At 39.4% G+C, this 23,866-nt stretch overlaps 1 protein-coding gene across 32 annotated transcripts in view; it reads right to left on the reverse strand.

The window, feature by feature from the left end:
* Positions 1-23,866, reverse strand: part of NEBL (nebulette) — a 455,293-nt gene that overhangs the window by 116,585 nt on the left and 314,842 nt on the right. For 19 of the 32 annotated variants that reach the window (XR_013635418.1, XM_078851808.1, XM_078851807.1 and 16 more), the window contains 6 exons: positions 20,864-20,965; positions 19,568-19,669; positions 7,789-7,896; positions 4,799-4,906; positions 1,442-1,546; positions 150-257 (listed from right to left, as the gene is read on the reverse strand). The exons of the other annotated variants lie outside the window; for them this stretch is intronic. Coding sequence is in view for 18 of the 19 variants with exons in the window: in XM_078851808.1 (XP_078707934.1) it covers positions 150-257; positions 1,442-1,546; positions 4,799-4,906; positions 7,789-7,896; positions 19,568-19,669; positions 20,864-20,965 (633 nt within the window). In the remaining variant the exon portion in view is untranslated. The remainder of the gene's footprint in view (positions 1-149; positions 258-1,441; positions 1,547-4,798; positions 4,907-7,788; positions 7,897-19,567; positions 19,670-20,863; positions 20,966-23,866) is intronic. 32 annotated transcript variants of the gene reach the window in all.

The following is a 23,866-nucleotide window of genomic DNA, read 5'->3' on the forward strand; positions in this document are numbered from 1 at the left end:
TGAAACCTAAATCGTAGACATGGGTTTGTATCTGCAAATTAGAATCCAAACCACCTACAATTTAAAGGGGTCATGATTCACAGTTCAAGTTTTGATCCCTTTCTACTTCTTATGACCTATTATGCAAATCAAACAAGTATTGTACCAACCTCACTCTGAATCTTTTGAACTTCTTTTGAAACTTGATAAATTGGCGTATCTGTGAACTCCATCATTGATCTGCCTTTAGATTTTTCATAATCCTCTTTGTACTTAACCTAAGAAAATAAAATAAATAAATATTCTCCACAACTATAGTAGATGACAAAATGTGATGATTGTTTGATTGGGATGGAGTAAGAAAATTCTGTCCTAGCCAAACCCTCTCTCAGAGCTCTTGACTTAGATGTTTTTGCCAAGCTTTCTGTGGGTGAAGTGGGGCATCCAAACCAGGGAAGGTTTTCTGCTGTAACATACGCCCTTACCACAATGCTCTAGAGCTCAAGACCAGTGGATTTAGAGGGACATGATCTGTATCCTGTTTACTCAGAAAAAATAACCTTTTAGGCATATATAAAACCATATATGAAAACAAATTCCCATAAGCCAAATTAGGTATAACCAAAAAGCTCATGCAAGCCTAGGGTTCAACCAGACCCTCAGAACCTGGTGTGGAGACTTGACTTCCTACAGGCACCTTCTTCTGTGGCTCTCTAGCTACAATTCTTAAACACCCTCTCCTGAAACCTGCACGAGAGGAAAGGGAAGGAAGCCAGAGCTGTTGGTCTTACATTCTATTCTATGTCTACCCTCAGCTCCCTCTTTTCTTGTATATGCTTAGGCAGTATCGACAACCTGAATTTGGCCCTAAAACTTGTTATAAAACTACTGATGGACATAACTCTGAGGACCTTGTAATATGCTTTTTTATTATAATTTGTGCAGCAAGGAAGCAGACATCTTTCGGCTTGGGATCCTGAAGTTTTGATGAGCCTTGTAAATTCATTCATTCTCATCAATTAAAAGTACAACTCAGATTTATCAACAAGGCTTATGTATGGCTACATGCATTTATGTTATTCATCCTAATCAGAGAAAGATATGGAAAACATCACAAAGCTAGATACTGGAGGGTTTATATACTGTAAAACCAAAAGAGTTAAGGATCAACATGTTACATTACAAGTGGGTGATATTTTAATTTCATGATCTTTTTTAACACTGCAGCATTGTCTGAGTTTAAGAAAAGTTTTTAAAACCCTCTTCCCTGTTGACATGTGGCATTGGGCCTCATTCCTGCAGCATTCAACATGTAGGCACTCAGCTGCTTCCACTTGCAACCCCAATTACTTTATATGCATCTCACATCATTGTAATTTGTCATGGGATTTGTGCATGATTTAGTAACTGTAAGAAAGCTGCTTTTGTCACTTCATAAGGTTTATTTACAATTTGTGTATACCTGACTTTGGAGCACAGCATTTTCTTTGTGATGCATCTGTTCACTTGTATCCAGGGCAAAATGATAGTGCCCCTTGCTTTTCTCAAACAGTTTCTTGTATTCATACTGAAACAAAGAACAGCAAAACATGTTTTTATGTATAAAATTGACTGGTTTCAATTTAAAGAGCAATTTAAATAAGCATAAAAGAAACAACATAACATAAAGTACCATTCAATAACATAACATAAAATACCTAACACTAATAATGAATCTTAAACAATTAAAAATAACCGAATTTTGGGATAAGGTATAACGCGGTGGAATGAAAACAATGTCAAAGAACAGCCACAAAGTTCAGAAGTTTTTTAAAAACACCTGTCTTATACAAATACTAAATATTTTTGCTTGTGAAAAATAAAGAATTAATATTATTTAGGCTCAAAGGACAAAAAAGCATATTTGGTGGTGTCCACTTGCCTCCTAGTGGAAATAATTATAAACATCACACAACATTTACACACATTCTCTTATGGTAACAAAAAAAATATTTGCAGAACCTGGATATTTAAAGGTTTCAGAGTAACAGCCGTGTTAGTCTGTATTCGCAAAAAGAAAAGGAGTACTTGTGGCACCTTAGAGACTAACCAATTTATTTGAGCATAAGCTTTCGTGAGCAAGCTTATGCTCAAATAAATTGGTTAGTCTCTAAGGTGCCACAAGTACTCCTTTTCTTTTTGGATATTTAAAGTCATTATTCTTACTACACTAAATTCCAGACATAGAACTGGTCTCCTGGAAAAGTACCAATTCTGTACTTGTCCAACCTGTTTCAAATACCTGTGTTAATTTGAAATTAAATTGCATTAATAACAATAGGAAATCTTAGATGTATTACCTTGTCCATGTTATCTGTTGATTGATGCTTACAGGATGTAAGTACAAATAAAATAAAACACTGAGTCCATAATGCAAGAGCACTCTTTGCTCTTGGTAAATTTTATCCCTTCAAAATATGTACACAATTCTTTATACATTTGAATTTGTATTCTTCAGAAGCTCTTTCAAAATAAACAGAAAACATTCCACTCACTCCAAAATGTTGAATGAAAATGAAGCTATGTAATCTAAATTCCATATATTCAGTATTTGATCAAATACAAACCTCAAAGACCTTTTACAATTAGAACAAATCAAGCTAATATAAAAGCTGCTAAATTTCAGATTGGCTGTGTGTGAAAATTTAAATCTAGATTTCAAATGCTACACAATAAATATCTAGGAAATCTGAGGGCAAAGCCTGACCCTTCAATCTAATTTCTCATCTGAAATCAGATATGTAGTGACGTCTATCTCACAAAATCTGCAATGGTGTATTTGTGCATATATGCACATTTCTGGATTTTCCTGTAAATGTTATAACTTATCCTCACAAAACACCAGCTTGAATTACATTTTTGCGATACAATACTGTTAATATGTTTTTGTGGAGTTATTCATACAAATAATTATTTGCAGAAAATCATAGTCAAAACATGAAGTCCAATACACCGTGTACGTTACAATGTATCACACAGGTGGTAGGTTTGGATACATCAGGATAAGGATGAACAGAAATACACATTTCAGGGAAGAACTGTGGACCATGTAGAAACTGAAAGCTTCAGTAATTGCTCTTTTAACCGCGGTCGGTATAACATACGGTAGGTAGGGTAGAAGAAAATAGATCTTGAGACCACTAGGGGCAGAAAGGCTGTTCCAGATACTGAAGTAGACTAGAAGAAGGATCTGCTGTTCATTATAGAGAGACAGGGAGGCGGAACACAAAAAAGATGGAATTTGAGAAGCATAGGGAAAGGCTGGAGAATAAATCAAAAATAAGTCAGAGAGATGGGGGCAGGGGAAAGATCAAGACCATGAAGGATTTTGAAGACTAAAGGTACATCTACACTGCACAACACTGATGGTGGCATGTAGGGTGCATGTAGCTACATGCATCAGAGAAAGGCTGTGGCAGGGGGAAGGCAGTGGGGAAAAGCTCTGGCAGTGGAGTCTCCCCCTTGGTAGAGCCTTTCCCTGTTGCCACAGACATGTTCCAGCAGCGGGGAGCTGCCAGAGCCTTTCCCCACTGCTGGAGCTTTTTCTGGTGTCGGAGAAAGACTTTGGCAGCAGGGAGGCTGTGGGAGACTACACTGCTAAAAATAGCTGTATAGATGGGCAGGGCACTGCTTGGTCATGTAGAGAGCCATGTAGTGAAGATATCCACAGGATTCAGGCGTGCCTTTACTCTACTCGCCTAAGAAGTGCCTCACCATCTACACTGCGCTGAATACCCATGCTAGGGGGCATGTAGTGTATGTACTCTACATACCACTGTAAGGAGTGTGCAGTAGTGTAGATACACCCTAAGGTATTTTGTACTTGACAAATAGCAAGTGAAGACCTCAGGGGATGGATATGAAGTGTTCTTGTTTCGATCACAGCCAAGATAAACCACCAGCTTTTGGACAAAGCATAGTCCAGAGAGTTAACTTTTACGGAGATCACAAATGTCTCTAGTTGTAGGGATGAAGATGATGTAGGAACCAACCACTGTTTGGGCAAAGGAATGGTAGAAATCGTGTCAGATTAAAATGTTTTATAGGTGAGAGTAGGCAGATATATAGACATCAGGGAATTTGAACATAAGTTGAGCATCTAGGTTCTTGTCTTATGTGAGATAAGGAGAAGAAAGAAGTTCCAAAGTTCAGACCGATGGTGCTCATTTAACCAGCTAGTAAAAAATATCCAGTTTAAATGCATTAAATTGAAGGAAGCTACAGTTAGGCCAAACAAGGATAAATAATTTGGTGAGCAGAAAGTGAAGAAGGGCCTAAATCCTGGAGATCTATAGATTTGGATATGATCCATACAAAAGTGATACCCAAGGTTAAATTCAGAAAGGGAATGCCTAAGGGGGAAAAGATACTGATGCAAAAGTAAAGGATGATAAAGAAAAAATGAGTACTTAGAAAAGGCACAGCTGTGGGAGAAAAGGAGTACTTGTGGCACCTTAGAGACTAACCAGCTGTGGGAGAGTTTCAGTTCACAGAAGGGTAATGTGAAGAATCAGATTCAAACTGGATAGCTGGATTATTTTGTGCCAGAAGCAGGGTTTTACAGGTGGACATTAATACCTACTCAGATTAAAATATAAGAAGCAAGAGGAACCAGGCCTTCAAAGGCTAATATATGACAAACAATACTTTGTGATCAAAATGCACTGAAAAGCAAGAAGACAATGCCATGCGTGTGATACATTCTGCAATAAATTAAATAAATGGGTACATTTTCCTTTTATAAGTATATTTAAAGTAATGATTAAAAAAGCCAACTTACATTACTATGCATTTTGCTGGCATTTAAAGCATGCTCTAAATATAGCAAGTTTGGCAGGTCTGAAGCTGGATTGTGTAGACTTTCCACCATATCTTTTTTGTATTTCACCTGAAAACCGAATACAGAGTATAGCAAAGTGAAGACTTGTAAAATATACAGCAAGTTCTATTTATACTGTACACTATAAAAACAAAAAAGAAAAAGAAAAATCTTACTACAGTGCTTGCATGAAATATGTACAATGGCCACTAGGTGGTGCTCATTTACTACTATTTGGAAAAATCAATATACAGTGAGGGCTTCCTTTCCACTAGTGAGCAAATATTTTGATAACTACGTAAACATTTCAAAAAGGGTAAAGTTAATCACATCAGATTTTGTAAGACTTTTCAAAACAGAATAGGCTATGGCAGATATATACATCAGAAATACCTTCTTACTGATTTTTATTTGAATATTATCTTTACACAATATTGTTCTACAGTTGGACAATTTATCATTAACTTTATATTGTTCATTGGTAATTCTTGCCTTTCTTCCCTCAAGTCAGATTATTTTTCATCAACTCCTTGTGTGCAAAAAAAAATCTTTATAGAGTAACTACCCCACAATCAAACAGTATTTTGTACATGTATTTTTATTTAATACAGTTTGCTTTCAGTAACAAGAATGAATGGAGCCTTAGATGAGAGAGAACCTAATCACGCAATGAAATGGCAAATCATATACATTCCCAATAGCTGACAGCAGTGTTTCCCAAACTTTTAAAAGTTGAGTTTCCCCTTCAGGAAAATGAAACCCATCAACCCCCCCCCCCCCCCCCGGCACCCTGCCTACATTACTCCTGGGGGAATTCTGCCCCCCCCCAATTAAAAATCCTGCAGTAAAAATTAAAAATGCTATGCACAATATTTTAAAATTCTGCATATTTTATTTGTCTAAATAAATTAATACAGAACTCTGAGTAATAATTCACTCAAACTACAAACAGAACCATATTCTCTGCACCCCTCAGAAGCAGTGCAAAGGCTTGGGAGAGTCAGGGGTAATGGAGGAGCTGAGATAGAGGGAAGTAAGTTGCTGGGAAGGAGCCTGGGTGTGAACTTGGAGGGTTTTTGGGTATGGGTGGGAAAACTGTGGAACAGATTTTTTTGGGGGGTGGGGAGGGATTGTTAGGGAGCTTCCCCCATGCAGACTCTGGCTGACCCCTACTCTCTCCCATTCAGTCAGGCACATCTGCCCCGTCCCTATGTGTTCCTACACCCCCATGTGTCCTTGCACCCCCTGTCCACATGTGTCCCTCCACGCCCACTCAGACACCTACTCCCCCCATCCCCATGTGGCCCTGCACCTCTCCCCAGTCCCCATGTGTTTCTGTACCCCTTCCCCATTCCCCTGTGTCTCTGGGCCCCCACCTAGCCACCCTCTGTCCCTATGTAGCTCTGCACCCCCTCCCCCATCACCATCGTGGTTCTACACCTCCCTCCTCCCTATGGCCCTGTGCCTCCACTCCAATTCATCCCCTGTCCCAGTCTGTCCTCTCCCACTAGCTTTTATGAGCCCCTGTCTGACATCCCTGCCCCAGCACCCCACACTGTCTGTCTCCTGACCTGGCCTGACAGGTGTTGCAAAGAAGTCAGGCTCTTTCTCTTCCTTTGCTGGTTGGAAGCAGCTGCTGTATTCTATTGCCACAGTGCCCTCTGATGGGCGAAAGGTGGAATTGCAAAAGTTGTTTTCTGCTGGGAGCTGCTGCTGTTCTTGTGCCACAGCACCCTCTAGTGGACAAAAGGTGGAACTGCGGCAACATTTCAGCAGAAGCTTTTTTCTGCACAAAACAATAAAATTGTGCATGGCTCATTAATTATGCACGCACTCAGTAGCACAAAATTCCTCCAGGAGTACTTTCTGTATAGCTTTTCCATGTACTTCCCCCACACCAATTCGTCCTTCATGCAGTTATCAAAGCCCTCCCCAGTCTCCCCGTATGCACATTAGAAAACCCTGGTTAAGATCCTCATGATATAATACATCCTCTTTTTTTTTAAGTCTAGTCTAAACTTTAAAAGTTTCAGCAGCATAACACTGTTTGCTAGTGGCATGATTTTTTTTTTTTTTTTTTTTTTACTATTTTACAGATCTTACTCCACTGGACAGTGGCAGAGAAGACAGGGCGCCTGTACTCTTCAGAGCACTGTGCAGCCTTTGCAGAGTAAAGAGGGAGCAGTCCCTGCACAACTGTGCCTGGCAATTACCCAAACCACACAAAGGGGGAGTAAGATTCAACCTCCCTTTCTTTGCACACCCCCAAAGGGGCCATGTACAATCTGCCCCTAAGTTATCCAGCACCACAGTACTGCCTCTAAGAACAGCCCAAATTTATGACATTAGCCACATGAAAGCATTGTTAAACATTCTGTCGGCATTGCAGCACCACATGGCACATGTGCTTTCTCCCATCTGAGTCTGACTGCAGCAGGCAGTGACTTACATTAAATCCCCTAACTACTCTCCTTTCTTGAAATGCTGCACTTTGGCTCCATCTCCCGATTCATGTGCACACACAGCAATTCATCAAAATCTTTGGAGCCTCACAAACAAGGAGCTGGGATTTGTCACAGCCTGAAGAGGGTTGCAGGCAGGAAAGGGCAATGAAGGGTGCACTGTAGGCACTAGCAGAAGAAGGGCTTATTCATAAGTGGGGGTTGAACTGGCTGGTGCCCTATACGTACTACTATGCAATGGGTCCCACATAATATAGGTTCGGCTCTGAAGTCTACTTTCAACCAGCTTTCAAACTGATCTCCATGTTAAACTCTAAATTCAATTTCCCAGTTCTTGCAGATGCAGATATAATACATATTGTGAGTGGTTGCTCTTGGTAAATCAAATAAGATGCACCATTGTTCACAAGAAAGTTATGATGTTTACAGAATACCACGATCAATATACCGTACACGCTGAGAGGTAGAATACAGAACAACTGCACTTACATCACTCGCCAAGCTGGATGCCATCTGTGCTTGCTTGAAAGAAGCACTGCCAAGAGGGTTATACTGGTGGTTCTTCATTTCCTTATTGAATTGCTCTTTGTATTTAACCTGCCACCAGAGCAAACACATTTTATATTGAAATGTTACACTGAAAGGAGGCATGAAGAATTGAGAAATTACTGAGGAGTTTAAATGAAGACAAATTCTCCATCCCTAAATCACCAAACATTATACAAAAGTGAAGGTTACAACAAATATGGAGAGAGAAGAATATGTTTTATGTAAGAACTGTTTTATTATGTTAATGTAGTGTGACAGGGTCGGGCCCGATGGCTACAGGAGAGAAATAGAGGGCAGATATATTAGCCCTGGGTTAAGTAGGTCCCTTTTCCCTGGGTAAGGTAACAGGGAAGGTTCCAGAACAATCAGGAACCTTCTGGAGACAATTAAGACAGACAGGCTGATTAGAACACCTGCAGCCAATCAAGAAGCTGCTAGAATCAATTAAGGCAGGCTAATCAGGGCACCTGGGTTTTAAAAGGAGCTCACTTCAGTTTGTGGTGCGCATGTGAGGAGCTAGGAGCAAGAGGCACTAGGAGCTGAGAGTGAGAACGCGGACTGTTGGAGGACTGAGGAGTATAAGCATTATCGGACACCAGGAGGAAGGTCCTATGGTGAGAATAAAGAAGGTGTTGGGAGGAGGCCATGGGGAAGTAGCCCAAGGAGTTGTAGCTGTCGCACAGCTGTTCCAGGAGGCACTCTAGACAGCTGCATTCCACAGGGCCCTGGGCTGGAACCCGGAGTAGAGGGCGGGCCTGGGTCCCCCCAAACCTCCCAACTCCTGGTCAGACACAGGAGTCGTCGACCTGGACTGTGAATTCAGAAAAATGGCCAAGCTGAGGGCTGCCGTGAAGCTCCAAGGTGAGCACATCCGCCAATAAGCGCAAGACCCACCAAGGTAGAGGAGCAACTTTGTCACAGTAGGTTTATAGTCAAAAATGGTTTTACACAAAAGTAATAAACAGAAATATATCTTCAGTATCACCCACTAATGACACTATTGTTGATAGCACATTCTTGTGGAGAGGGTACAGAACAGCCGGGCACATCTGGGATCATACATCCACTCAAAAATGTCGCCAGGACTATTCACTTGAATTTAGAAATGAACTCACTTCAGCCACACCTATGCCCATTATGTGCTGGTTTTCCACTAACTTTCATCTGACTGAATTTCACTGGCATAGAATTAAACTTTTAGATTTGTACACACAAACGTTTTCACCAAAGTGCTTATATAAACAAAAAATAATAAAACCACTTGATTTACCTGACTAAACACAACTAACACAGTTTGAGTAGCAAATATAGACTGTTGAATACTCCACAGAGGTATTTTTTTTGACAAAAATGTAAAATACTTTTGAATAGATAAATGGGAGGAAATAAAACTATTTGCTGTAAATTATTCCCTCAGTTATAGAGTGAACTGGAGTGAAATTCAGACCTCACTGTAGCTAATACAAGTTTTCCCACTGATGCCAACAAGGCCAATATTTCATCCAGTTTGTATAAGGCTGGGCAACTGGAGCCCTGAGTTACATATCCAGCTCAGCAACATATTTCCTTTGTGACCTTTGGTAACACAAAATCCATCCATGCCTCAGTTTCTTCACCTAAAAATGGGGACAGTGTCTATTTCATTGGAGTGTTGTGAAGCTAAACTAAATCTCTATCTGTGAGGTTTGGATTTTTTTAAAAAAGGGAAAAGATAGGGGTAAAAGGTGCAGACAACCACATTTAAAGTAGATAAACTATTTTTAAAAAGTAAAAAATACACCTCAACATTTAATTTAAACCTGCACATCCTCAACCCATCATGTCATGCATAGCCATCTTCCATCCATGTCATGCATAGCCAGTACTTGGGTCATCAAACATCTGGAAACTTTACATACAATGCCTTAATGCTTTGCAACTGCTGAGCATAACAGAGCAAAATAAGGTTCAGAATTGATTCTGAATTATGTTATTTTTGTGACTATAAATCAGACACCAGATATCTAAACCTACTTTACATCCATTATCTTCTGCCACACTCTGCAATTAGTATGCAGCTTTTTTGTCTTTATTCCCATATCAGTGTCCCATAAAGTAATTAAAACACCTCAGAAGTTCTGTTTTCAAAAATTTAATTTTTTGTCAAATTTTATACAGGGAAGAGTTTTCTTCTTTAAAAAAATTTTTTTTCCATGTTGCAAAATAATCACCTCCCGTTTTAGTTTATACCACCATATTATATGTACGTACCATTTCCAATATTTGATTAATAGGAATAACAAAAAACAAAAGCCAGTCACTTGAAAAAACACTATGAATTATATACATTCAAGAACTGCATTACTATCAGAGAAACCAGATTTCTTTCTCAAAGGAAGCGAATTCCAAAATATTGTATTTTTTAAAAAAGACTCTTTTTGTGAAAATATGAAAAACTTTATAAACTAGCAGACTGACTGACTCTGGGAATGAATATCTATTGACTTCTGGTTGCTGACCTATGGCTCTGTTTGATCTCTAAATTTGATATTTCACCCTTTTGTTAGTAATGACATTATTGGGTATAATACTGAGATGTTTAATATTTATTAGATTGAAACAAGCTTGGGGGCAAGTAAGAGAACACAAATAATTGGGTTGTTAGGCTTTGCTATAGTAAAAAGGCCTGTTTTAACTAGTGTGAGGCATGGTGTGACAGGCTTGATTTTTAGGTTAGTTAATGTATGCCTGAGGACTTAATCCCAATTCAAGAAGTATGCCTTCACATTCTATGTGACAAACAAATGACCACAGAAGGACAGGTAATGCCATAAGCTTGCAAAAGTTAACTTGAAATAGGGGGACAGTTTGCGGGCTTTTGAAAAATTTTGTACTATAGTAACAAGGCAGTTAGACCGCATTGCCGTATATGATTTATTATGAAACTGACTGACACAAATATTTAGGTCACTGATCAGAAGTATAATTATGGATACCCAGAATGCCACAGGATTTATTCGTGCCCCACAGGATAGGGGCAGGAATAAGTTTACGATGATAAATAAAAGGGTCAAATATGTACTGTATCTGTATGGTTACATAAAGGATGGGTATAAAAGATATGACTTCATTCCCTAAATGTTGGGTGTATTAGGTCCTGAAACTGTGCCAACTGGTTGGTGCCCTACTCTGATGTGCTCCATTGCCTGAATTTTTCTCTTTGTTTTTCATAAGGTTTAAGAATCTGTGGGTATGCTATCAATTCTAAAACCTATCTCTCGGTACACTGCTTTATGTTTGGTTATATTAATAAGTGGACTTATTTGGTTGGTATTAAAAGCTTTTATTGGATTTCATCACGTATGTCATCAATCTCCCAATCAATGAGAAACTTCTGTTTAGCTACCTATCATGAAAAGAACTTGTGCTAAAGTAAGCTTCGTACAGACACATACAATAATTAATCAGGCTGCATGGTAGATTCATCTGGTTCACATTGCTAGATATTTGCATTAGCTTTGGATCAACTGCAGGTGCACCTATGTGAATGCAAGGACAAACTCTTTATCAATAGCAATTTCATATTCACTATAAAAACATATATGGATACACTATAGGATTTTCCTTTTTAAAAAGATATATCTCCAGTGTGGCTCCTAATACAAATCTGACAGGATTAATGCTCTATTGGAAAGCCCAAATCAGTAAGCCACCTAATACAGGGGTCAGATCAGTATGGCAAATGCAACCCTCTTACTATTCCCAGAGGACCAGAGTACATTGTACAGTCATTTACATGAGTATAAACACTGAATTACTTAGGGCTACATCATATCATCAACAAATGACATCAAGTTGTTCATACAGAGTGCATAATATGGCCTTTAATATTGTTGCTAAGTGTGAAATCATCAGAGCAAACAGGATCTCTCCATACAACTGGTTTGTCATCCCACAGCTGCTGTGATCTGAGGCCATGGTCTACATGGATTTTGTAATAGTACATTTCAATTTCGGTATTTCAGTAATATATTATCATTAGCATTCTGCAGCATTGTTTCTAATTAAGTCACTGGGGCAGGCCTGTGTAGGAACGAGTGAATACCAGGCCACAATGGGCTCCTCACTGGTGCCTATGTGGATGACTGTCCCAACTTTAAGAGGGCTGTCCACCTATGTGATTGTAAAAGTTCATACTGTGGGGAGTGATCTCCCATTACCTCCAGGCCCAGCTGTCTTGTCTTGTTGCATTACATCATTGCCTCCGCTCTCTACTCCAATGCAGAGCACATCACTTCAGGAAGAAATGGAAGCAACGCAGTAATGTAAGATGACCCCAACAGCATCTGAAGATCTCTCCCAGTAGTAGTATAACTCTGATTAGCCACAGGGGAAACATCTTGTTGGATGCTAAACACATATTACCTTTCTCTTGTTACTTATTTTCTTTTCCTATTTTTTCCTTTTTAAGGAAGGGCCAGAAACATGGCTAAGAGAGAGAGGGAGAAGAACAGGGAAATTAAGAAGTCATCAGGGGAACTAGGGGTGGGATTTGAGAATTGTTTTAGCTTTCTTTTAGAAGAAAGGAAGAAAGAAGAAAACGTAGCTTCAAGAAATAAAATGAAATTGAAAGAAAAGGTATTAATTAAAAACAAAAACATTCTTAGTCAATTACTTAAAAAAATTCTCAAGATGCTAGCTATGCTGTAACCTGGGTAGGACAGTGAGCAAGGATGTGGGAGTCAAAATTAAGGATGTTGGTGGAAGCTTATCAATGACTGTCATGAATTTTTAAAAATGATGCTAATTATGTGGGTTTAAATTAATGGATATTTATTTACCATCTTAATTAAGGTCTTTTGTTTGTTTATTTCTTTAGTATGTAATTTAAAGAAAATGTGTGGGATTGGCAATCTAATTGTTGTTCAAGAATGAGCAGACTTAGCAGGTCTTTCACATAACAACATCCCTGACGATCCCACTGGCATCAAATAAAGCTCAGATAAACAATTTTCTCACGAGCCTTGCACAAATGCTGTAAAAGTCAGTATTGCAGCTGGACAGAAGAGTATCTTTTGAAGCTCCACAGAAACATTCCAAAATCAAATCTGCAGTTCAAAGCTGCTCAGACAGAGTGTTCAGTTTCATAAGTGGATGACATCACCCACTGTTCAGATTTACGAAGAACCTACAAAATCTAAATCTTTCAGCCACTGGGATCCCAGAACATACCAGCATAAAAAGGAGACACTTACAGCAAAAGCATTTCCTCATGACTACACAAAAACATACTAAGAAAATTAAAAACTTGTTGGACACCTAGATACTGAAAGAAATGTAATGTAAGCACAGAGTTAAATGAAATGTTTAGCTTATGGAAGAGTCAGTTCCTCCAATTACTAACTGAGTTTAGGCTAAGAAATAAAGAGAAAAAAATCTTAGGGCTTCTCTTCATGATTTAAACATCCCAGTAACACAGTATTATGTCTACTGATATACCAATATAAAGTATATTTTACACAAAATCCTAGCTCTAATCATTTCCCTCCTCAAACAATTAACATCAAATTGATCTAATGTAAAATACAAATATTCAAAAGAGTTTATTACCATAAACCAATTATTACACATCATAATGGGAGTATTTAATATTGAATTTATCAGTGGATTATTTTCAATCTAATTTCAGATAGAACTGAGAAGATTGACCACACTGCACCTTAAGCGTGGGGGGGTGGTATTGTCTGCCTTGCCGGGTGAAGGGGTATATATCGCTTTAAGAGTATGGGGGATAGAGAAACATGGATGATGCTGCAGAAGTAAAACGGGTCAGAATGGCAATGCTGACTCATCCCCCAGAGACCAGAAGGGAAGGGAGCTGATAAAGGGCAAGCCTGGCAGGAGAAGCCCTTTTTTCCCCAGCCAGGCAGAGCAGCACCCACCCTCTCAGCAAAAATACCAAGTGGCAAAATACCAAGTTTGGTCATGACTGGCTCTGGGCATTATGCTAGCTGTTCCTTTCTTGGGGGCCTGGGAAGGAATTTTTCTCTCACCACCAGATTGGCCAAGGCGGAGTGGAGGATTCTCCACCTTCCCCACAGTGGGTTCAGGGGAGCTTTGTTAGGGTGAGTAGGGAATGGGAGTTAGACTATGATGTCACAACTCATTACGTAAGTGTGGGACGTACGTCCAGTGCAGGTATCCAGTACAGAGGGGATACAATGACCAGATAAATGACTTGGTAAATGATTTAAAGGAGGTGTTTGTTAAAGGAGTTGAATGGGGGGTGGGGAGGAGGGGAGTTCAAATTGCTCATGATTGGTATGGAAGGGATCCAAACCGCCCCCCCCTTTTATAGCCTACCTTGACCCTCATTTGAGGGGGGTTGGTAAGGTTCCAGCAACGGGTTGGCTGGGGACCAGGATGGAAAGGGGTGGGGGGTTAATGGAAGCATCCAGGTAAACACTGAAATGATCATGTAGTTCACTGCACTGCACGCTTTAATCTGCCGGGTAGTCCCAGAGATCTAATAACAAAGTTGTGGCCTAATTAGCCATACCAAGTGTCTCCCGTCTTTCTTCTGGTATAGCTGGACAAAAACATAACCTCAGTGCTATCTTCATAAATGATCTGGAGGATGGTGTGGATTGCACTCTCAGCAAATTTGCGGATGATACTAAACTGGGAGGAGTGGTAGATACGCTGGAGGGGAGGGATAGGATACAGAAGGACCTAGACCAATTGGAAGATTGGGCCAAAAGGAATCTGATGAGGTTCAATAAGGATAAGTGCAGGGTCCTGCACTTAGGACGGAAGAACCCAATGCACAGCTACAGACTAGGGACCGAATGGCTAGGCAGCAGTTCTGCAGAAAAGGACCTAGGGGTGACAGTGGACGAGAAGCTGGATATGAGTCAGCAGTGTGCCCTTGTTGCCAAGAAGGCCAATGGCATTTTGGGATGTATAAGTAGGGGCATAGCGAGCAGATCGAGGGACGTGATCGTTCCCCTCTATTCGACATTGGTGAGGCCTCATCTGGAGTACTGTGTGCAGTTTTGGGCCCCACACTTCAAGAAGGATGTGGATAAATTGGAGAGAGTCCAGCGAAGGGCAACAAAAATGATTAGGGGTCTGGAACACATGAGTTATGAGGAGAGGCTGAGGGAGCTGGGATTGTTTAGCCTGCAGAAGAGAAGAATGAGGGGGGATTTGATAGCTGCTTTCAACTACCTGAAAGGGGGTTCCAAAGAGGATGGCTCTAGACTGTTCTCAATGGTAGCAGATGACAGAACGAGGAGTAATGGTCTCAAGTTGCAGTGGGGGAGGTTTAGATTGGATATTAGGAAAAACTTTTTCACTAAGAGGGTGGTGAAACACTGGAATGCGTTACCTAGGGAGGTGGTAGAATCTCCTTCCTTAGAGGTTTTTAAGGTCAGGCTTGACAAAGCCCTGGCTGGGATGATTTAACTGGGAATTGGTCCTGCTTCGAGCAGGGGGTTGGACTAGATGACCTTCTGGGGTCCCTTCCAACCCTGATATTCTATGATTCTATGATTCTATCAGGATAGAGATTATAATTATAAAATAAAGAATAGTCTAAATTATAATATTTGCCTTATAATAATCAGAAAACAAATACTAAAGCTTCATTTGTTCACAGGGTCCTATTAAGTTACTGTTTAATCAGCATTAAAAGTAGAAAGAGAGGGAAAGATGGTGCTGTGGGTAAATTCACTAATCCAGTGACACCACCATTTTGCTGTTGAGTGTCACATGATTTATTTCTTTTTTAAAAGACCCTGACTTGGCACAGTCTTGAGTGTCAGTCAAACACTATCTTCTTCACTATGTTCAGCTACCATGCCCTTGTTTCCTTTTTCCCTTGGTTACACCCACACCACCTAACCTCTCCTTGCTCTCCTTGTCTGTACTCACTGCACTGTCTACACATACGTACAACACTAAAACACATCATCATCTTCCTGTCCTACTTTCACCCATGTCACCAATGCTCACAATTACATCATGAGTCTTGAAATATTTGATATTTTTCTTGAAGCCCCAGCTCCTGGAGTAATGTGATTACCTGAGAATCTCAGCTTTCATTTGAGAAAAAAAAAAGTTTCTACCCCTCCTGGCTGCTAAAAAATGTGAAATCCAAAGGTTCAAGAAGCAGAAGACAAATAAAAAGAATGTATGATTTGTGAACACTCAGGATTGTCAGTCCTGATACATGCGACCACTAGGTTAACTAGACGACATGAACTCAAGTGCCAGCAATATACAGCTGACACGCAACTCCACCTGTCTTCACCAAATACAAACACACCACTTCCACCAAAATGGCCCAGTCCTTGGATGAGTTCAGCTCATGGATGAATAACAACTGGCTGAAGCTGAACCCATGGTAACAGAGCTTATGCTGGTGAGAAGAGGAAAGTATTTTGAGGAGTTTGCAGCTACCGTGAAGTCTCTTTTGATTGCAGGTTCACATCCACAATTACTCAATTAAGTCCATAGTCTAGGAGTATTCTTGGTTTCCCGTGGATGCTGAGCTCTCACATCACAATGGCTGCAAGTAATGCTTTCTATCATCTCCAGTTATCTAAGAAACTCCATCCCATTCTGGTGGATGAAGACCTTGCCTCAGTTATTAATGCCTTTGTCGCCTCTTGGCTGGAATTTAACAATGTGATATATCTTGGCATGAAGTATTCAGCACTTAGGAAACTCCAACTGGTACAAAATGCTGTAGCCCATCTCCTCAGCAACACAGGCTATCGTGAGCACATCATACCTGTCCTCTGCTTTCTAAACTGGCTTTCCATAGAATTATGAATTGATTTAGCGGTCTCAGTCCTTATCGTTAAAGTGATCTATGGCCTAGGCCCAGGATACCTAAAAGAATGCTTAAAGCTCTGAGATGAAGGTTGGAATTTACAGCTTCACTCCTGTGGCACAATGGAGCTCTCAACAATAGAGTAAAGAAAGAACCTTCCCTGGGGTGGTCCAAGACTGTGGAATGAACTCCACCAGAAACTAAGGACTATCACAAACCTCACCACTTTCCACTCCAAGAGCCAGGTTCATTTCTTTGTTCTTGCCTTGTCTAGTATAAACACATAACAAGAGGTATATTTAACAACAACAACAAAGGGACATTCCACTCCCTGTGCTTCTCCCTCTGGGAAAAAGATGAGAGAACAAACAACATGTGACAGATGTGTAGCTATGTTGCTTGATGCACTACTGGAAGGTGCTATGATGATTAGGGTGGCATGAAAACATATATATAATAGAACACATTCACTCCACCATACATGTGACATAAAAGTACACAGATGCCACCTTCCCATCCTCAACTGGCTCATCTGATTTACAATAAGGACCAGCTCCAATGTGTGCTAGGCTGTTTCAGCTGCTCCTCTGCTCTAGTATGTGCTAATGAAATGTACATTGCATACCATTGGTTCAACTTTGCATAGGGTTGCCAATTTTGGTGGGGAGTATTCCCAGAGGTTTCATCACGATATAATGCTTAATTAAAGAATAATGTTTAATTCCTGGAGACTCCAGGACAATCCTGAAGGCCTGGCAACCCTGCCATTGTAGGAAGATCACAAGTGGAATTTAGCTTCCATCATAGCCCCCAATAGTCATGTGACTGCATCACATAACCTCCAGTTTAGTACGAATAGCAGTTTCTGTTCAAGAGAGAATCCCAAGAATAAGAAAGGAGAGATGGAAGTACATTGAATTTGGGTTCTGCATGGTGAAATGGCTCAGCACCAGACTAGGCTATAGCGAATACTGTTTTATTACTGTGATGGTTACTAACAATCACAGCAGTTGTGCCAATATTGAACACTAAGTTAAGGTTGTGAAATACTTTCCAAGATAAAATGCTATTTTCACATGCTCATACATTTTCTAATCAGTCACTCTGGATTGACATTTGCCATGTGTGGTCTTTGTTCAAAGATGAAATTCACCCATTTTTTGGGATTATACTTATGTCAAAAATCCCACATTTCTTTTGATTAACAAAAACTAGCCATGGTTTGGTTCTCTGGTTTTGTTGTTGCTCTCTCTGTGTTATAAACATGGATGCATCAAAAACAGCTTGAAGTTTGAAAGCTGAAGCCTGCTACTGATGCAGCTGTTGCAGGGAAGTGCAGTATCCCTGTTTATAGCACCTGTCCTGGCATATCCCTGCTGGATTTATAAAAGTATTTTTGTCCCTTGTTTTTGTAACTCTTGCAATTTGAAGATCTGCTGGCCAGCTAAGCTGGTGAAATTGAGGACAGGCTGACTGGTCGTGTACACCTGGAGAGCCATCCCACTGCAGGACTGTCTACATGTACACAACCCAGCCAGACTTTCCAGTGAGCTCTCTCACACAGAAAGTAAAAAAACAAGAAGTGCACATTTTCAAAAATCATTCATAATTAATTTAACAACTAACATTTTCTCTGATTCCTAGCACTGATACAGAGACCTAAACAGCTTAGCAGATGTTCCTTTCTATAAAGTGAATGGGAGAGCGCAACCTGCTTCCAAAGCAGTGAGTGATAACATGCAGTCAAATACCAGGAATCTATTAAACAAGCCTTCTCAGTCAGCACAGAAATTAGCATTTAATAAATTACAAAGTGGAAGAAATAAATCTTATTGGAAAACAAAATCCATTTTGAGTTTCAAAGTTGATCTTGACAAAGCAAGTAAAAATTATTTTAAAAAACTTTATAGCTTTTGAGTAACAGTGTCCCTGAAAGAAAAAGGGCAATTTCCCATGAAATTTCTTATTACATAGCAGATATCTGGGGGCAATATTTAGTGCTACCAAAAGGAGCATGCCCTCTTTAAAACCAAACACAATACTGTTTCAGCATATACATTTAGATTAGAAGGTACTGCATGGCTTTTCAATTCAAGAGAAGACTACCACCTAGTCAAATCAAGGGGAGTTATGCTCACCTACATGAAGCAGAATTTGCCCCTTGATTTGGAAAATGCTTTGAGTGCAAATTGATTGGATTACTAGTGAGGGATATGCCATGGGGCGCTAAAGAACTTGTGAAAAGAACGGCTCAGCATGTTGAAAATTTTTGTTTCTGAATGGGATTGAACCGCAGCAGTAAAGATTATTAAAAGAGAACAGAAGGTAGAATTTTAGGCCCCATAGCTCTGTGTCTAGTAATCAAATAAAATAATATGAACTAAAGTAACTCCAATTTTGATTCTCTCATTTCCTTGATTTTAATGAATAACAGTAAGTAAAGATTTTTTTTTAATATTGAGGACCTCATTCTGACCCTTTACTCACAAAGGCGAGCAGTGGCACACACAAAAAGTCATAATTACTTCATGGGACTAATCATGGAGTAAGGTACCATGCAAAGTGAGTAAGGATCGCAGAATCTGGCCACAAATTACAGATAGTTAATATTTCTGAAATCCTAGAAACTCTGTATAAAATAGCACAACACCAATTCCACAGCAGACAAACTGTAATTGAGTCAAACGGCACATTGTACTTTTGTCTAAAACTTGTACCTACTGTTTTCTAACTATCTTAAATTTACCAGTTACTGCAGTTCAGTATGAAATAGTTTTGGAAACATTCTCTTCCGATTTTCATGCAATTACAGATAATCTTTTAAAGATTAAATATTTGATTATGTTACTAGGAATGAGATATCTGAATGAAGTCATTGTAGAATGATTGACACAATCTTACTTGACTTAAAAGTTGAGAAACTTCCTTAGCATGCTCAAAATCTGGTCTTCCGAGTACAGCAGTCTCCTTATTCATTTCTCCTCTTTGTTTCTTATATTCAGCCTTTAAAAAAAGAAATGAATACTAATCTCAATTAAACTGTATTTGCTTCTGTTTTATCAAAGGAAATGTAAGCATTATAGTTAACAAAACAGAAAGTATCATTAAGTGACCTGAACTGACACTAGTCTCACTAATGCTCTAATCAGCTCTGAAAAGAAGGCCTTCCCAGGCTTTATCTGTTCTAAAAATATAAATTTATTTTATTTGAAACACAGTGAACTTCACTCACAAGGTTCAAGTTTAACCAAATACAGAGCCTAAGCCTGAGAAATAGTGATCTCCCACTGTTCCCAATAAAGTCAGAGTGAGTTAAAATGGACCAGCATTTCTGAAGATCTGGTCCAGAGTTTACAAAAGATTATTTTTAGAGGCTGAAAATAGTTTTAGAACAAGACTAGGCTGAGAGAGTGCCAGCCTCTTTCAAATAAAGGATCAAATACCACTCAGTTATATCAGTGCAATCCCCTTAAAGTTAATGGAGTTGCACTAGTGTAACAGATGGACTTTGGCCCACAGGGTGGATGTTACATGATATTTCTAGCTGAACAAACTCCCCTGCAGATGCACTGCACATTCTTTCTAAAATGTATTGAAAAAGGAACACGCAGATGTACCCACAAAAGATTCTGTGACACACCTCAAACTATGTCCACTGGCTAAATTAGGATTTTACACTATGAAGGCAGTGTAACTCTGGCAGTAGGTATAGTACCTACAACTGACTAGAGCAAAAACATGTCCCAAAGTTATTCAAAACCAAGGTGAAGATTTTCAAAAGACATTAGTGATTCTGGGTGCTCAACTTGAGCCACCTTAAAGGGGCCTGGGTTTTAGAAAATACTGCGCACACACCCTATGAAAATCAGGGCCCTTTAAGGTGTATCAAGTTGGTCAGCTAAAATTTAAGAAATGATAATCTCTAGTCACCTTTGAAAATCTTGGTTTTACAGACTTCTGGATAGCTTAATTTTTCTACAATAAAAAAATTAAACTATATTACATACTGTTACAGTAGCAGCCAAAACATGCTAGGTACTGTCCCAACATGTAGAAAGACACAGATGGCTAAATATAAATGTAGGTGTCTAAGTTTTAACATTTTAGACAGCATTCTTTACACTTTGACAGAGGATGGAATGAATAAAATAGTCAGTAAGTTTTAAAACGGACAGAAAGGGTCACTGAAGATCATACATTGCTTATTATCTTTGATATCTTGCTTGCCATCTTTATGTCTGGCCTGTTCAGCACTTCAGTGTATCTGTGTGTATCTTGCACATCTTTCTTATATGACACCTGCCAAACAAAAGACAGTTGTGTTTAACAAACGGAGTTAGAAGTTTATAAATCATATTTGAATGACTTATGAACTCAGCCACCAAAAGCAATAAACCTCCAGATAAAATCATTTGTTCCACCCCAGTCCTACTTGACAGGGATTATTTATGCAGTGTTGTTGTAGCCATGTTGGTCCCAGGATACTAGAGACACAAGGCTGGTGAGGTAGTATCTTTTATTAGATCAACTTCTGTTGGTGAGAGAGACAAGCTTTTGAGCTTACACAGAGCTCTTCAGAAGAAGCAGCAGCAACTATGTGTAACCTCGAAAGCTTGTCTCTCTCACCAACAGAAGTTGGTCCAATAAAAGATATCACCTCACCCACCTTGTCTCTCTAGGGATTATTTAGTAAGCCCCCCACACAGATTAACAAGATAAAGAAAAAAATTTCAGAAATATACAAGATAATGTGAGCATAAAAATGGTTTTGTTTAAGACTAGAATAAAGTGCTAGCATTCCAAAGAATCACATGATTTTGTTAAAAGGCACAGCATTTCAGAAAAATTCTAACAGTGAAAGGAATAAGTCTTTTCATATGAGCAAATCTTGTTCTATACCCCCCTGTGCTGCACAGAATCCCACAGTCCAGTAGGCCACTACTGTACTGTACAGGAATTGAAATCCTAATGGGATGAATAACTCTCTCAGTTGCAGAGTAGCAGTCGTGTTAGTCTGTATTCACAAAAAGAAAAGGAGTACTTGTGGCACCTTAGAGACTAACCAATTTATCTGAGCATAAGCTTTCGTGAGCTACAGCTCACTTCATCGGATGCAGTCAGTGGAAATGAGTCATTTTCCACTGAATGCATCCTATGAAGTGAGCTGTAGCTCACGAAAGCTTATGCTCAAATAAATTGGTTAGTCTCTAAGGTGCCACAAGTACTCCTTTTCTCTCAGTTGCAGCACTGTAGTTGGTATTTTATTAAATGCTCCTCCCATCAAACATGATCACAGGGATTCTTGGGGAGCCACTAAGTTGAGGTGACATCTTTCTTCATGTTTCAGCATGAGATGTTCAGGGCAGAAAATTCTTGACTGAGGAAAACGCCAGGAATATAATGAATGGGCTAGGAGGGCCTTAGCCTGAAGGCCAAGCATGAGCACGATACATCCAAAGATTCTCCTCTGTGCATGTAGGGAAACTGCACAGACCTCTGATATATTCCAGAGTCCCAAGACCTCAAGTTATAGTTTTCTTTTCCCTGGACCTTCTCTCTCCCTTGCAGAAGTACAAGTGCCAAGTCACAAGCCAATTTTCATGAATTATTTCGTTGAATCATTCTGCATGATCAAGAAAATTTCCCTTGATACTTCAAAGCTTCAATCCAATCAAAACCTTGTGTGGAAATTAGAGAGCAGAAAATAAAATCTGGCATTGCATCAATGCATCCGCATCATTTCTGTATTACTGCAGGGTCTTTTAGAATTTCTTCTGTTGCTTAAGACCTTACAATGTTTCAGTATTATATTTCAGCATCATAGGCTCTTTTGAGATTCCTTCAGCTTGAGACTTTAGCGATCACAAACCTAAAGGTAAAATTCCTATTTTCAAATGTAATATTCGAATCTGTGCATGATTTTAACAAATTCAGCTGATTGGTCAGCGTTCATGAACTGTGGCTCTGAACCATTACAGTTTGTAGAAAGAATGCATAAAAAAGAAAATATATCTATCCGTTTTTTGCAAATATTTTTAAAGTATCTTTAAGCCAACCAGAAAGTAAGTTTGCATCCATATGATGTCAGCCTAATAGACAAGCTAAGTAAGCTTCAATCTGCTGGCAGTTTGCCCACAAATCAGATCTTAGCATTTTTAACCCACAAAGAGTGACACAGTACAATCAACAGCTAAACTCAGATAAAATGCTATCATAATCATCACCCATCCTTAAAACTAACATTTCTTGTTTGCTACCAGTTTGTTTTTTAAAGAAAACTACGTGTACATACAAGCACTTGCATTGCAGAGCTTTACATGGATTCAGCTAATTATATGCTGTTCATCCTAATGACCACATGAGGTGAGGTGAACACCACAAAGGCAGCAGGGACAGGTTTTTGAATAGAGCCCTACCATCCATGTAAATTGCAAATTAAAGGCCAGCATATGTGCTAAAAACAGACATTAGGATTGAAGTGACTAGTAAATTCAAATAAGGGAAAATCAGTGTACCACAAACCATGGTGGTGGAAGTGGTGAAAGCTTGGGCACTTATTGCGCCCAAATGACATGGTCATTTACAGCATGAAATAATGGATTATGGCTAGTTTTAGGATGAAGGAGGGAAAAAACATCAGACAGTGACAATCCTGTATATTTCACCGTTTCCAATGATATTTGATTCAGGACCTATTGCAATAGCTTCCCTTGAGTGAATTATTATTCTTCCTGCACCTAAACCAGAATACCTATTACTTATGTCTGAGGGAAAGTCATCTAACATTTTACAAATGTCTGCAATCTATATTTGCTCCATTCTGCGGCTTGTCATACTCCAGTGAGAATAAAAATGTTATGCAGCAGAACAGTAGTTTGTCAGAGATAGGCCAAAGAAAGAAAAAATATGTTTCCCATTTCCTGAATAACCTCAGTCTCTGGATGCTGACCCTTCCCCACTGGGACAATGTGCTGGCCTCTGTTACACAGCTGCTATTCTGCTCCGTCAAGTGAAATGCTTTTTTTATTTTTATTTTTTTTATATATAGTGCTATGTTATAACAGTAAAATGAAAACTATTCTGCTAGAGAAGGGGAACAGATGCCTCAGCGACTAACACACCACCTGAATGTGCACAATCATCGGCTGGGGTACAGAGCATGGGAAGTGAAAGAAAAAGATCACAAGAGGGAAGAGGAAA

Source organism: Lepidochelys kempii, chromosome 2 (assembly GCF_965140285.1).
Source record: "Lepidochelys kempii isolate rLepKem1 chromosome 2, rLepKem1.hap1, whole genome shotgun sequence".
Lineage (NCBI taxonomy): Eukaryota > Metazoa > Chordata > Testudines > Cheloniidae > Lepidochelys > Lepidochelys kempii.